Genomic DNA, 13,019 nt, shown 5'->3' with positions numbered 1-13,019 from the left:
CGTCATTGTCTCTCATGCCGCATATGCTATACAGTGCTCTGGCAGTGAAAAGGTAGACAAAGTTCAGTGACTTGATAAGCTGCGGTGATGAGGTGAATTACGAACGTAGGTGAATATCGACAAGTTTTTGTTTGGTGACAGGAGTAGTTCCAACCAAAGTCCACATTCATGCTAATTGTAAAAAACCGCGTAAAAGTCATTGTGCTCCAACCCTCATCCGCTTATAAAATTCAAGATTGAAAAGCTTATCCTTCGAGACTATACTCAGTCAGTTGATAATTTAATCACTTGCTTACTTCTTAGAAGCGAGATCGTACACGAAAGCCACATCAGGCCAAGTGAGCAGGTCGCCAAATAGGCCGGGTTATAAGACAGGCGGGGAACCAATCAGTGAGCCCCCTTCAAGTAGTCAAACGGCATCATTGTTGAGTGTGAATTAAGGCACTTGTCGATTACTGTGGTTTTCAAACTCTTAGTTTGGTGGATTGGAGGAGTTTCAAATAAATTCTGGTTGCGCTTTGTTCGTTATTCTTTTACTTCTGGCTGCTACAACTGAAGCGTCACCTTGTTTGCCGCTAGAAGGTGCGTATTATGAGGGGTTATCTAGTCAGTTCCAAGTGCAATACATTACGATTCAACTGGTTAGTGCAACGAAATTTAAATGACAATGTTATGGTACGATGCAAGATGGCCGGGGATCGAAAATATTTAATGGGACGCAGATTCGTACCCGGCATGATACACCAAAAAGGCAACCGATAGATCCGCTGCAGAAGCCGACCTCCCGGAGGTAAATGAAAATCGATGCTATGGGAACCACTTTTCAAAGGTGATGTGTAACGATAATACTATGATGGGGGAAGCATGTGAAGAGTAATATCTCTTCTTGTAAACTCGCTTCAGAAGGGAAATCTTTTCGGAATTTGTGGACTCGTTTTGTACCGTTTGCTTCGATTTTGGAAACACTCAATGAATATCCAGGAACTTTCTGCAAGACGCGCTCACGTGAAACCGGATGTTCAGTTTTTTAAGTAAGATGCATATGAGACATATGCTTTCATATCCAATTGTCTATAACTGGTCAATTGACATTTTGCAATAAATTATTCCGCAACAAACGCCTTCTTCCTGTCACTGATATTATTAGGAGGTTGGGACAGTTCCAACTTGGATACAAGATTTCACTATGACGTTTTATTACAAAAAGCCGCATTAGTGTTCTCATGGGTCAAAGGATTTTTAAAGGTACTCATAAAGCCAGAAGATACGTGAAAACAATTTTTTAGACCCAGGTTGCTGCTCAACGAAGTCCTAGAAAACACCAAAAGTCATCAATGTGCACACATTGTTGGAATGATCAGTTATTGAACAAGCTGATCAAAATGGCCTACCATACCCTGATTAGCATGAACTTTGTACTGCAGATCTATTAGATTTGTGGTAAGCACCGTTTTCACATTTGTAAGGCAAAGTTCGATTCACAAGACACGCAGGGTATAAAATTCCAGGCACATGATTTTCAAGCAATCCTGAATATGATGCATCGTTCGTTTCTTATCGCGTTCTTGTTCTGCATCGACCACGTTGGATGGTTAGAAGCCGTCGGTATCCACAATTGGTCATCGTTATTTAACAATAATCCGTCGAAGAACTGGGTTGTCCTTGCCGCTGGTACCAACACCTGGGTAAATTATCGACATCAAGTAGGTTTCCGTTGGTTGTTTGTTGGTTTGAGGCTCAAACGTTCATCTGAATCCCGTAAGAAAGGGTTTTCAAAGTGGTTTGCAATACTGGTCCCCAAAACAGTTGTGTCCCCTAGTGTTCTCCATGGCTGTGGTGTTTCAGTCGAAATGACGGTGGATAGAAGCCACAACTAATAGGCACACTAAGGGGTACACATTTCGTGGCCTGTATACATTTTCGTCAGTATTTCGTAATGTCCTAAAACGATTTTTTGTTCTTGGTGGGGTCGATTCTCCGGTCCTATTGAAGTCAGATATTGCTGGGGTGCATAGTGTGATTCACGTTAATCGGAAACCGAATTTCGTCACCATACATGATTTTGATGTGTTACGTCAGGTGAAATCACGGCCTGCGATTGGAGGGTATGGGGTTGTATAAAGCACGACTTCGATGGTTTCCAATCCACCACTAATAACCTGACCTGACATTGTAGTGCGCCTGTATCGATTCATAAGATTGAGTTGGTATTCTCTTTTTACCACCGAGTTTTGCCGCCTTGTGACCACTTATCCAGTGCAAAAGCGAACGACAACTTCGGATGTATTTTCGAATTCGAGGGCTACCAAGATTGCACAGCTCCGGTGAGCAGGTCGTTGATCTGACATTTGACTGAATGAGGAACTGTGGTCCACACAAGCCCTACCAGAGTAGAATCATGCTTCCAGTTCTTTGGATAAAGCATCCGAATACTGTTGGGATAACTGCTACTCCACCAAGTGTGGATTACTCTACACACTCCGCTTGCCTCTATTGGACTGTGTGCCTGTTTTCCTAAATTTTGGATTATCCTGCACTCTCTGCTTGCCTTCTTCAGACTCCATGCCTCACTCTGCCTCTTATCCATAATTCACGTGTCATTTGTGTTCTCATTCAGGCGGACGTTTACCACGCGTATCAAGTCATGCGTAAAAACAATGTTCCAGCGAGGAATATAATTACCCTCGCCTACGACGACATTGCAAACAATCCCAAGTAAACATCGCGTAAAATTTTCGCTATATGGTAGCAAATAGAGTATAGAGAACGCGCTTCATTGTTTGTCCTTTACAAGTCTCATTTTCTTGCCGTATTTCTCATGTTGGATTTGAGTTGCAGATAATTATGAGTTTTCGTCTGTTACATCAGACGTCATATCAGATTTTCTTTTGGGCGACGCCTTTGTGTGAACACTGTAGACGCCATAGTACCCTGACACAAACAGCACATTCTGGTGATGATGATGACGACGATGATAACGATATGTACTCGTTTGGATACTTGGATCTAGATGTCGTTTGAATGCATCAGCCGGCTGATGATTTGGAGCTAACAGTAAGCAGGCAATCTAGAAAGCTTAACATTTTGTAATGCAGCCGGAAAGCGAAAACCACTTCTGAAAGCATCAATAATTAGTTCTTGCGTGCATACTGTAACAATCCTGTCTTTTGGTGCCGAATATTTCGTTCGCATGTAGCATTCTTAAGGTGCCTAGCTGCCGAGACACACGAAGTTTGCACGAGGCCTAGGATACTTCCAGGTTTCCCAGTGTTAGACAGAAGAGTTCTGGAGGCTTATGTAGGGCTGGAACTACGGAATTTCCGGTCGTTAAGTTCGCGTTCTACTACTTGAGCCATCTGGTTTCCCGCAGAATTGTATTACATTCAAGGGCACTGAGTATGGAGATGCCCAGATTATATACTAAACGTGGAGTTTGAATGTAAATTCACCTGAAAGAATTACCTTATCGCAATACAATTGTAATTTCATTTGTTGTGCACTCTACGGGGATCCTTGAAGAATACCAAAATTTTTCCTGCCTAAAGGAATATTATTTAAAACTCAATCGGATGTGTGACAGAAGGAGCACTCGTTGGCGTGAAAATTTATTCCAAAACAAGCCTGCGAACCGAATTCAAACAGAATTTGTGAGGATTTCATTTCTTTCTATTCGGCCTACATGTTACGTTCTGCGTAAACGATTATTATATGTGACAGAAGGTACACACATCGCCGTGAAAGTTTATTCCAAAACAAGCCGTTTCATTTATTTATAATTGCCCTACATGTTAGTTTCTCCCAGAGGACTCATTGCCACTTTTCATTCTCTTATTCAAGAAATCCATTTAGAGAAGAAGTGTTCCATGAATACCTGCGCGATGATGTATACAATGGTGTGATAATTGACTACCGAGGAAAAGTAAGTCCGTGTTCCGGTGCGCAGAAATGAATTGAACTCCTGAGGCAGTTCACCGTTTAACTCAAAGTGCAAGTGGAACTATACTGAGGATCAAAACGAAATACAAACACTGGGGTATGCGATTTCGTTTACAGAATGTTCGATCCCTTTAAACGAACACTAGTCATAAGGCCGTAGAGAACTCCCCGGTAGCCCATGACCGAGTTCAGCCTTCTGCATTTGCCCATCACATAGGCTAGCGTTCTTGTCATACGAACCATGAAAATTTCACGAGGACCAACATTGCACGAATAGCTTTCTTCGGGGAAATATCCTGTGATAACCCGAATTGTGCACCAACAAAACAAGCAGCGTGTCCTGGACAGCACATTCAGCTAAAGAATATCTTAGATAAGAGATGCTCAACTGTGATTCAGTTGAGTGCTGTTGAGTGATACTCACTTCACGATAGTGGCTATTTCTCACGTATGTTGCATCCCATACCAACTGAGGGAGATGGTGGCTACACGAGCTTGCTTCCAAGGAATCCAGGATCAACTGAACTACCAACTCTACGCTTGAGGAGCAAATCCAAATGTCATGCTTGGCAAACATACCAACAATCCAATAATTCATTTTTCAGCATACATCGACCATCGCAGAAATAAAATGAATGAAGATGGGGAGCAGATCCTAGATTTCACTTATTTCTTATCGTGGAAGTGGATGGTTAAATGGAAGAGAGTGAGTGTGGGCAACACCATTGTCACAATAATAATTGATCATGCATGTCCATTCGTTTTAGGATGTCACACGAGATAACTTCGTGAAAGTATTAAAAGGCGATGAGAAACTTGAAGCCAACAAGAAGAAGGTGCTTAAAAGGTGAGCTGGCGCGGAAGTGGATATTGCTGATCACAGCCAGAATTCTAGTTTTGCAGATCACGTTCTCGTAAGTAACTTGGTACATAATCAGTTTGAGTAAGCCTTCCAGAGGTCATTCAAAAGGATTTGCTTCACTGCAGGAGAAACCCGGTTCATCCAGAAATTTCAAAATATTCAGATATGCGCAGTTGTGAATGGTCAAATGTCTCCTCGGACTTCTACAATATGGGGTCGGTCGATCTTGGTTTGCTCAGATTCAGGAGTTGTCTTAGCTCGTGGTGTTGAACAACGCAAATAAACACCGTTTTTTGGATGATTGAAATCCAAGTCCACTGAAGGCTTTTTCGCTTTATTCCGGTCCCTCACCCTTAATAGACTCAGGTTTTTAAATACCTATCTCACCTATGTGGGTTGGTAACATCAATGTTGTTCTTTCGAAATTCATTTCAAGCTTTCGTGACCCGCACATGACGAGATGGGAAGCGTCGGCATACAGAGACAAGCCAGGAAACGAGGCAAATGTTTATTCCCTCGCAAACCATAAATCCCTCATCCTGTCAATTGTACGCAGTTTTGATTTGCATTTGTGACAAGATAAGTAATCGCGCGCTGTTTGTGGGTATTTCCCAAATTACCGATGTTTCGGTAAACCGTTTCACTCACAAACGATGCACTCATTTCTGAGCTCACCCGCCAGGCGGTGGTAGATCTGTAGCACTTTATTTGCTGTCGCCCAGAGTATGAAGCTTTCGCTGCCTGTCGCAGAAATTGTGTCCTGTTTTAGCAAGCTAGTTTTCTGTGAAACCGCATTTTCAGAGGGAATATTTCGTTCAGCATATTCAGAAGAGATATTTTTGTTACTTGAAATATTGTGAGTCTAATCGTTTGTATTTTGAAACCTTGCCAAATTTGTAAAAAACTCTATCTTAGATGAGCTCCAATGCAACACATTAGAAATCGGTTAGCGATCAAACAGACCATGAACAAAAGGTCCTCAGACAGAAACTACTTAAAGCAGCAATCGAAGTCTGGGAATGCCAGCCAAAACGCAGCACAGTTCGAAGTCGACCATTTCTACCCTGAGAAGGGTATGCTGCCATCCGCCAGTCACAGCCGTATAATATCAAACAGGTATGGAATAACTTCCAACCCAACCACTCACTCATGATATCACCTCGGCTGGTGATGATCTAAGACAAACAAGCGGAACATTTTCAGCTCAGTTTTAGATAACAACATTTGGTATCATTGATATCCATGTTAATAATGTCCGATTGCCTCACCTTTGGTATAAAATGTTTCCTCAGTAGTGTATATATTATGTAGACATTTCAATAAACAGATTTAATCATTCTAACAAGAGCGTCTTTACAAAAGAGCTGAAGTGACCGTTCCAACGGCGAGATTAGAAAAGTAGCTCAAGTGGAACTCTGCTTCAAACCATTTTGATGCATTGAAAACAATAGGAATTAACCAACCGACGTCCAAAGAATCGAATTTTCATCTCCGTATTCACGTGGCCACGCAAACTGCAGACTAGTGGAAGTTAATTCAGCTACTGATTATATCCAGCAGCGTGTACAAAACAATACTCTAAACTGCGTGTTCGCTATGCTTCCAGTTCCGCGGGTATTTTCTTGTGTTTTTCTATCTGTGCGAGCGCCAGCCAATAAGTTACTTTTCAAGACCACCTTAACCATTCTGCCCAATAACAGCGGTCCTAATGACAACGTGTTCATCTTCTACTCTGGCCATGGTGGGACTCGCTTTATTGGATTCCTACACGAAACTGTAAGTTCAGTTAATTTTGGTAGCGGTTTTATCGCGAAGTTTTTAGTTCGAAGCTGAATGGTGATCGGATTGCAAACGTTTACGTAAAGATATTGGTGCAAAGACATCGTTAATTCTTTATAAAAGCGAGTTTATAGTCAAGCTGTTCTGCACATCAATCGACAATTGGAACACAAGGTACGAGGTTCTTACGTCACTCTCAATAGTGACATCCCCAGGAATTCAATTTCGATATGTCTCGTCAATGTGCTTTAAATTACACCGTCACGGTTTGTTTTACGAATTTTAAGGTCGTTCGACTCACGCGATTTCGCGATTGGTTCATTCAGACTGGTGAGCAAACGTAGATATCATAAACAAAGAAGAAGTGTGACTTTCCAAGGAATCCAAGTCTGATAGGTCTCGTCAACTTGATTCAAATGATAACGCCAAGCGTTCGTTTCACTAAGTTTATGTCGCTCAACTAACAAGAATTTGTAATCGATTCGTTCAGATTGCTGAGCAAACGTGGCTACCGTAAGAAAAGAAACTGGTTGTATACGGTCACTCATGAGGCGTGGATGATCCAAAGAAGGCGTCAGCCGAATTGTTCCTGACATGAGTACATATAGCTTTTCGCTTCTATGGTGACAGCTCAAATCTTTAACTGTTTGAGGATTTTGTATCTATGTATGCGAAACCAGACTGTGATGGAAAGCCAATAAGCAATGTACGTATGTTACATTCTTATTGAGAATCATCAGTGGTGCGCTTGGTATTTGCAGCGTATAACGTTCGACCACGAGCGATTAACCAACAGCCTGATTTATCCGCACTGAGTGCGGATATAACGCCACTCATTCTTCCATCAAGGTATCCACATCACTGGTGACTGACTCATCGAGCGCCTCATTTCAAGCTTACGAGATTTTTTCCTTGTCTTTCGACAGCTGCGTGCCATGGAGTTGAACGATACCCTCGCCTACATGCATTCAAACAAAATGTTCAACAAATTGGTGCTCTACATGGAGTCTTGCAGCTCTGGCTCTATGTTTAAAGATATTCTTCCTTCAAATATGGGAAGTAAGTAGCGTAAATGTCTCCCTGATTCTTGCATGGATCCTGTGAAATAGCATTCATAGTGAAAATCATGTATATGGTTTAAGAGCGGTGTTGGATAGTAAAACTCAACGAATTTCCAAGGTTGGATATGCTTGGTCACTTGGCGATTTTTGTATGGTAGTAGCCCCTGAATCTACGCGGGAAGCCTTTTGCCGGTGATGGCACAAAATCCAGCCTTTGTCGAATAATGTCGCTTTTGATGCTTAACCAGTTTCCTATGGGTGGAGGAAATCATTGTATAACCGGCAAAACCGCTGTGATATTTGGTGTCCTTTTGCAGCACCCACCAATGCTAAGTGGATAACTTCTTTGTAAATCATAAATGGATCGTGGGTCTTCTATAAAAAGTGCACTTCGAACCGCGGAATACCACGGGTATACTGCTTGTGACGTGTAAAACTTTGACCGTTCTCGTCAGTGTTCGTTTTCCAGCTAGTTCCACCGTAAAAAACATATTATACAATCACACATTTATTTAATTTTGACGGGCTGACATAACCAAACACAGATAAATGTCTTATTCATGAGAGTGTCTGGCAAATTCCGACCAGTTTGGGTTCAATTCTTGATTAAGTTTTAGGGAATTCAAGAACTGTCTCTGCATGATTCGCCGCAAGAAGCACGAAAACCGTNTGTCAATGAAATGTCGGCGACCTTGTGCGCAGTGTGTTAGTCCTAAACGTCTTGCAGCTTCATTACTTCTGTGAGTCACAGAATCCATTCGTCGATAATTCACCTCACTATTTTACACACCTTTGACATAGACCTATAACCTCTGTTGTCTGAACCCCTATATCTGCAGTCTACGTGACAACATCAACCACAGAAGATGAACAATCCCATGCTATATTTTGTTTGGACGAGGACATCGATGTCTGTCTTGCGAACGAATACTCGCTTCGCTGGATTTTAGATTCGGAATACGTAAGTTTTGAAAGAACTGTTGCAGATAAGCCTGTAGGTTGTGGATGGGTTATCCGGTGGTACGCAGCAGCCAGTGGTAGTCCATTTGATTCTCAAAACCATTTATCATTTTGTTTTGAAGCGTGAAGAGGATGTATGACAATTCAGTCATCACGGCCTTCCGGTGGCCCCAAAATAATCAAACCATTGTTTGTATGTCCGAAAATTCTCACTATCCTCCCAATCAAGTTTGTCTCTGATCTTGCAAAGTGATGTGAAATAGACTAACAAATGTCTGGGCGCTATGGGCGTCATTCGCGCTCTATGAATGAGACTGCCTGATTCCCAACGTGACGGTGCTTGAATCGATGTTATTAGAGTTCTTGTTATCTTTTTCGGTTCAGATCGGCTGATCAATTTTCCGGAACCTTTGTCTCAATATATCTGTCTAAATGAATCAATATGCTTATTATGTTCAGGCTGTCCGTTTCTATGCAGATTGTCTGAGTGGTTTCTGGATGTGTAGTCATCTCGGGTGTTTGCTTTAGGCTAGCCCTAGTGCTTCCTTCGTGTTCCATTATCCTTTCCTTTTCCACCACGAATAATTTATGATGTTTGTACGGCAGTGAATCATCAGTATTTTCGTCTATTTTTGCTTTCGAGGATAATGGGATGATGCTTCTGCTGATGGTGATGGTGGTCAAATCCTTGAGATATGTTGCATGTGCATGTGTAGTGTCGAGGTGCAGAGGAGAGCTCACTATTTTACCAGCAGTATGTGTCGTTGCATACGGCGGTTGTCTTAATTCTAGTGATGTTTTGCCTACAGCGGATTCGTCTTAAAATTGCGCATACTTACGTGTCTGCTTCACATAGCTCCTCTGTGACATTATCTCTCACTCGCACGCAGAAAGACCTAAAAAAGCGTACACTGGAGGAACAATACGAGGAGGTGAAAAAAACTACGAAGTTAAGTCACGTAATGAAATACGGCGAAATGGTAAGTTACAATATGTAACGGAGAGATCCGTTTGGGTCACTTGTAAAAAGTCAAACTGTTATGAAAATGAGTGCATATATTAAGATGACAGCTTTATTTTGTTACCTGAGAAAGATGACGGTCAATGCGGAAAATACTTGGTTAGGAACTTCAGGTTCCATAGATAAAATTCAGCAAGGTATCTAGTCCAGGCCTCTAGATTTTCAAGCCTGGCCAGTGTCACATTTCGGAAAACCAAGCAATGGCTTTGGGTACTTTATGATTCATACATTTCTGTGCTACGGTACAAAAGGAAAGCAAATTTTTAGGAATCGTCTACAAATTTCTCAGAGGAAAGACAGTTTTACACGATGACTGAAACTTCCATCTGAGAAGTTGACACTCGATGAGCCGATCAATATATGACCCAGTGATGTGGTTTTCCGTGATTGAACGATAAGTGAAGCTGTGCGCTTTCCAGGTGACAGTCAACCACACTTCGCTGCTGATCAGTCACTCGTGACTGATCGGATGGTTGCCGGTTAGTAATTGAGTGCCTTGGATCTGACCGAGCAAACGAAGCTGATAATACTAGTGTTTCGGTGGACATCAATGACTGATGACAATGCTGTTTGTGGGACGGTTTCGCAACTGATGTTCATTGATCAACAGGATCTTCCGACACTAGCACGTGAGTACTAAAGTGTGAAAGTACGGTCGCATGGTGTGCCATTTCATCCTTATAAGGAAAAAGACGCTATATCGGTTGATACTTGACTCATAGGTGTCTGTTTATTGTTCGTTCCAGGCGATGGGCAGTCTCCCGGTTGGAAAGTTCCACGGTCATTATGATCTGCTGATGCATCGGAAAGACGGGGCAATAGCAGTATGTGTACAACGCAGTTTTCAATATTTTGGAATGTATATTTGAACAGTTATTTCTATCTCCCTTGGTGGTTAAGGCACCAAGTGACCACTTCATATTCGAAAGACAGTATTAGCAGATGTCACCTCAGTGGACGAAACACCTGACATCCCAAGTATCATCGAGGGAGGCTGCTAGGTGACAGCCGACTCAACAATTTAAATTAAACTGTCTTTAGACTCAAACGAGAGTTTAACCGGTAAGCCACTACTTGTGGTTTCCTACAAACCTCTAGATAGATAGAAGATAGATAGATAGATAGATAGATAGATAGATAGATAGATAGATAGATAGATAGATAGATAGATAGATAGATAGATAGATAGATAGATAGATAGATAGATAGATAGATAGATAGATAGATAGATAGATAGATAGATAGATAGATAGATAGATAGATAGATAGATAGATAGATAGATAGATAGATAGATAGATAGATAGATAGATAGATAGATAGATAGATAGATAGATAGATAGATAGATAGATAGATAGATAGATAGATAGATAGATAGATAGATAGATAGATAGATAGATAGATAGATAGATAGATAGATAGATAGATAGATGGATAGATAGATAGGTAGTTCGATAGATAGATAGATAGTCAGACATAAATATAGCTAGATAGATAGATGGATAGATGGGTAGATAGAGATATAGGTAGATAGGCTGTTAGGTAGATGGATAGATATGTAGGTATGTATGTAGATAGATAGATAGGTAGAGCGAGCGTATCTTTTATCAAACTCTTGGAGCCTATGATGTTCAGTGAAAATCGATCCAAAGTTGTAAACCTATCAGTCCAACTGACAAGCTTTCCACCGATTGCAATTATTGGTCAATATTATGTTACATCCTCCGACCATGGAATGAGCACAGAAATTATCACCTGCTAAACCCAAGGTGCAACTCAATTGTGCAACGGGATCGCTTGGTTGAATGTGTTTGCGGCGTAAATCTACACATGAGTGTTAAGGCCCCGTTTCAGATATTCAGCGAAATTCATGAAAAGTGTAGTGATGTCCTATGTACTCCAAACTCATTTACAGGAGGAAGAATTTGGTCCGTAATTTGCGTTACGCTGGCATGGCAACCGATTTATGTAGTTTCTTCCAAATAGTGAGTAGTCTAGGAAGTCAACTGTTTAAATCAGCATTGCCAGAACTCATGTTAACAAAAAGTGTTGTTCAATTGTTTTCTTGATTCCAGCCGAATGCTGAAGATAGAAAGCCCTATTGCCAGGCAAATTTGATTTCAAAATTCCGACGCTTGATGGCAGCCGCAACCGAGGAAGAACATGTAACTGCTTGGCCAAAGCTGCACCGTGCACTTCAGGTTTGTTGTTTGCTTTTCTTATCCAGGTGATCTAAACAAATGGACTGAATACACGATGAAATATCATTTTAGGTAAAAGTCTATTTATGGGGTGGGGAGTTGGTATTGATGATGTATGGGAGCAGGCAAACGTCATCATTCCAATAATTTAACCGCCCTTTCTAGATGCCACGCACAAATCCAACGTGATTCGTACAGATGTGCAAGAAATCTATAACAGTCTCTCTACTACCTTCCACACTTATTGTCTCGCTTCTTTTAGCTCGCCAACATCGTCAAGGATACGTTTCGTGACTTCGTCGAGCGTGTGAAAACCAACCATAAGCCAACGGTAAAGGGCCTGTCCAAGAGGGATGAGCTCATGTGTTTCAAGGCAGTATTCGATCAATTCCGGACGCACTGCTTCACAATTCAACAGGCAAGTTGACCTGATGATGAGCGTTCAGGAAATGGAATTCCGGGCAAATTTGGAGCTAAAGGTTCAGTTTAGTTCAGTTTTAGTTCAGTTCAGTTCAGTTTTATTTCAGTCGGTCCAGTTCACTTCAGTTCAGTTCATTTCAGTATAATTTTAATTTTAGCCGAACTTTGTTCAGTTTGAACATATTGCGATTTGAGTTCCAACCAGCATAAAAAACAACCATGAAAATTTGAGAGATTGCTGTTGGAAGTGACACAGGACAGTCGTGAACATGGGTGTGATTGTTTGTGAAGGGGCTCCGTGCTCAACACTGCTAAGGAATATACTGGAGCATGATTTGACCAGCATATCTGGCTGAAATCGTCAGGTTTGTTATTCAAAAGCGCAAAATGTCGGGGAACATTTCCCGAACATATCAATGTCCAACCAACAGAAAGCTGGATCAACTGATGCGGTAAAATTGTAGAAAGACAAGCCCGAGATGATACCCATAACTAATGAACTCGGTTAAGTTCATATGAATACCGCTGTCTTACTTTGAGTGTGTATCGTGGTTTCAAATCTCTGTTGACTTGAACTCTGGCTATTCTCTATAGGGTGGTGAAAACCCCCCTTTGTGATCAACGAGACCAGGCCTTTCTGTACAAAACTCGTTCGATTCTACCTGCAAAAATTTCGACTGAAGGGCCACGGTTGTCCAGCTATTGCGCCGTGTGACTCACTAGAGTTCGACCCTCTATACCACCGGTACTGTGCTTTTCCCCAGTGCTTCCGTAGAGAAG

General features: G+C 41.6%; 1 protein-coding gene across 1 annotated transcript in view; it reads left to right on the top strand.

Annotated features, from left to right (window-relative positions):
* The window catches only part of T265_12058 (hypothetical protein), a gene marked incomplete at both ends in the record, with an annotated part of 46,132 nt that extends 33,886 nt beyond the window's left edge, over nucleotides 1-12,246 (top strand). Inside the window, 10 exons of the mRNA XM_009178983.1 lie at nucleotides 2,618-2,715; nucleotides 3,838-3,919; nucleotides 4,704-4,783; nucleotides 6,499-6,574; nucleotides 7,504-7,636; nucleotides 8,478-8,599; nucleotides 9,489-9,578; nucleotides 10,366-10,443; nucleotides 11,694-11,819; nucleotides 12,082-12,246. Of these exons, the coding sequence (XP_009177247.1) occupies nucleotides 2,618-2,715; nucleotides 3,838-3,919; nucleotides 4,704-4,783; nucleotides 6,499-6,574; nucleotides 7,504-7,636; nucleotides 8,478-8,599; nucleotides 9,489-9,578; nucleotides 10,366-10,443; nucleotides 11,694-11,819; nucleotides 12,082-12,246 (1,050 nt within the window). The remainder of the gene's footprint in view (nucleotides 1-2,617; nucleotides 2,716-3,837; nucleotides 3,920-4,703; nucleotides 4,784-6,498; nucleotides 6,575-7,503; nucleotides 7,637-8,477; nucleotides 8,600-9,488; nucleotides 9,579-10,365; nucleotides 10,444-11,693; nucleotides 11,820-12,081) is intronic.
* Between the last annotated feature and the right edge of the window lie 773 nt (nucleotides 12,247-13,019).

The sequence above is a fragment of the Opisthorchis viverrini genome (assembly GCF_000715545.1).
Source record: "Opisthorchis viverrini unplaced genomic scaffold opera_v5_751, whole genome shotgun sequence".
Classification (NCBI taxonomy): Eukaryota; Metazoa; Platyhelminthes; class Trematoda; order Opisthorchiida; family Opisthorchiidae; genus Opisthorchis; species Opisthorchis viverrini.
This window is presented reverse-complemented; position numbering and strand designations above follow the sequence as displayed.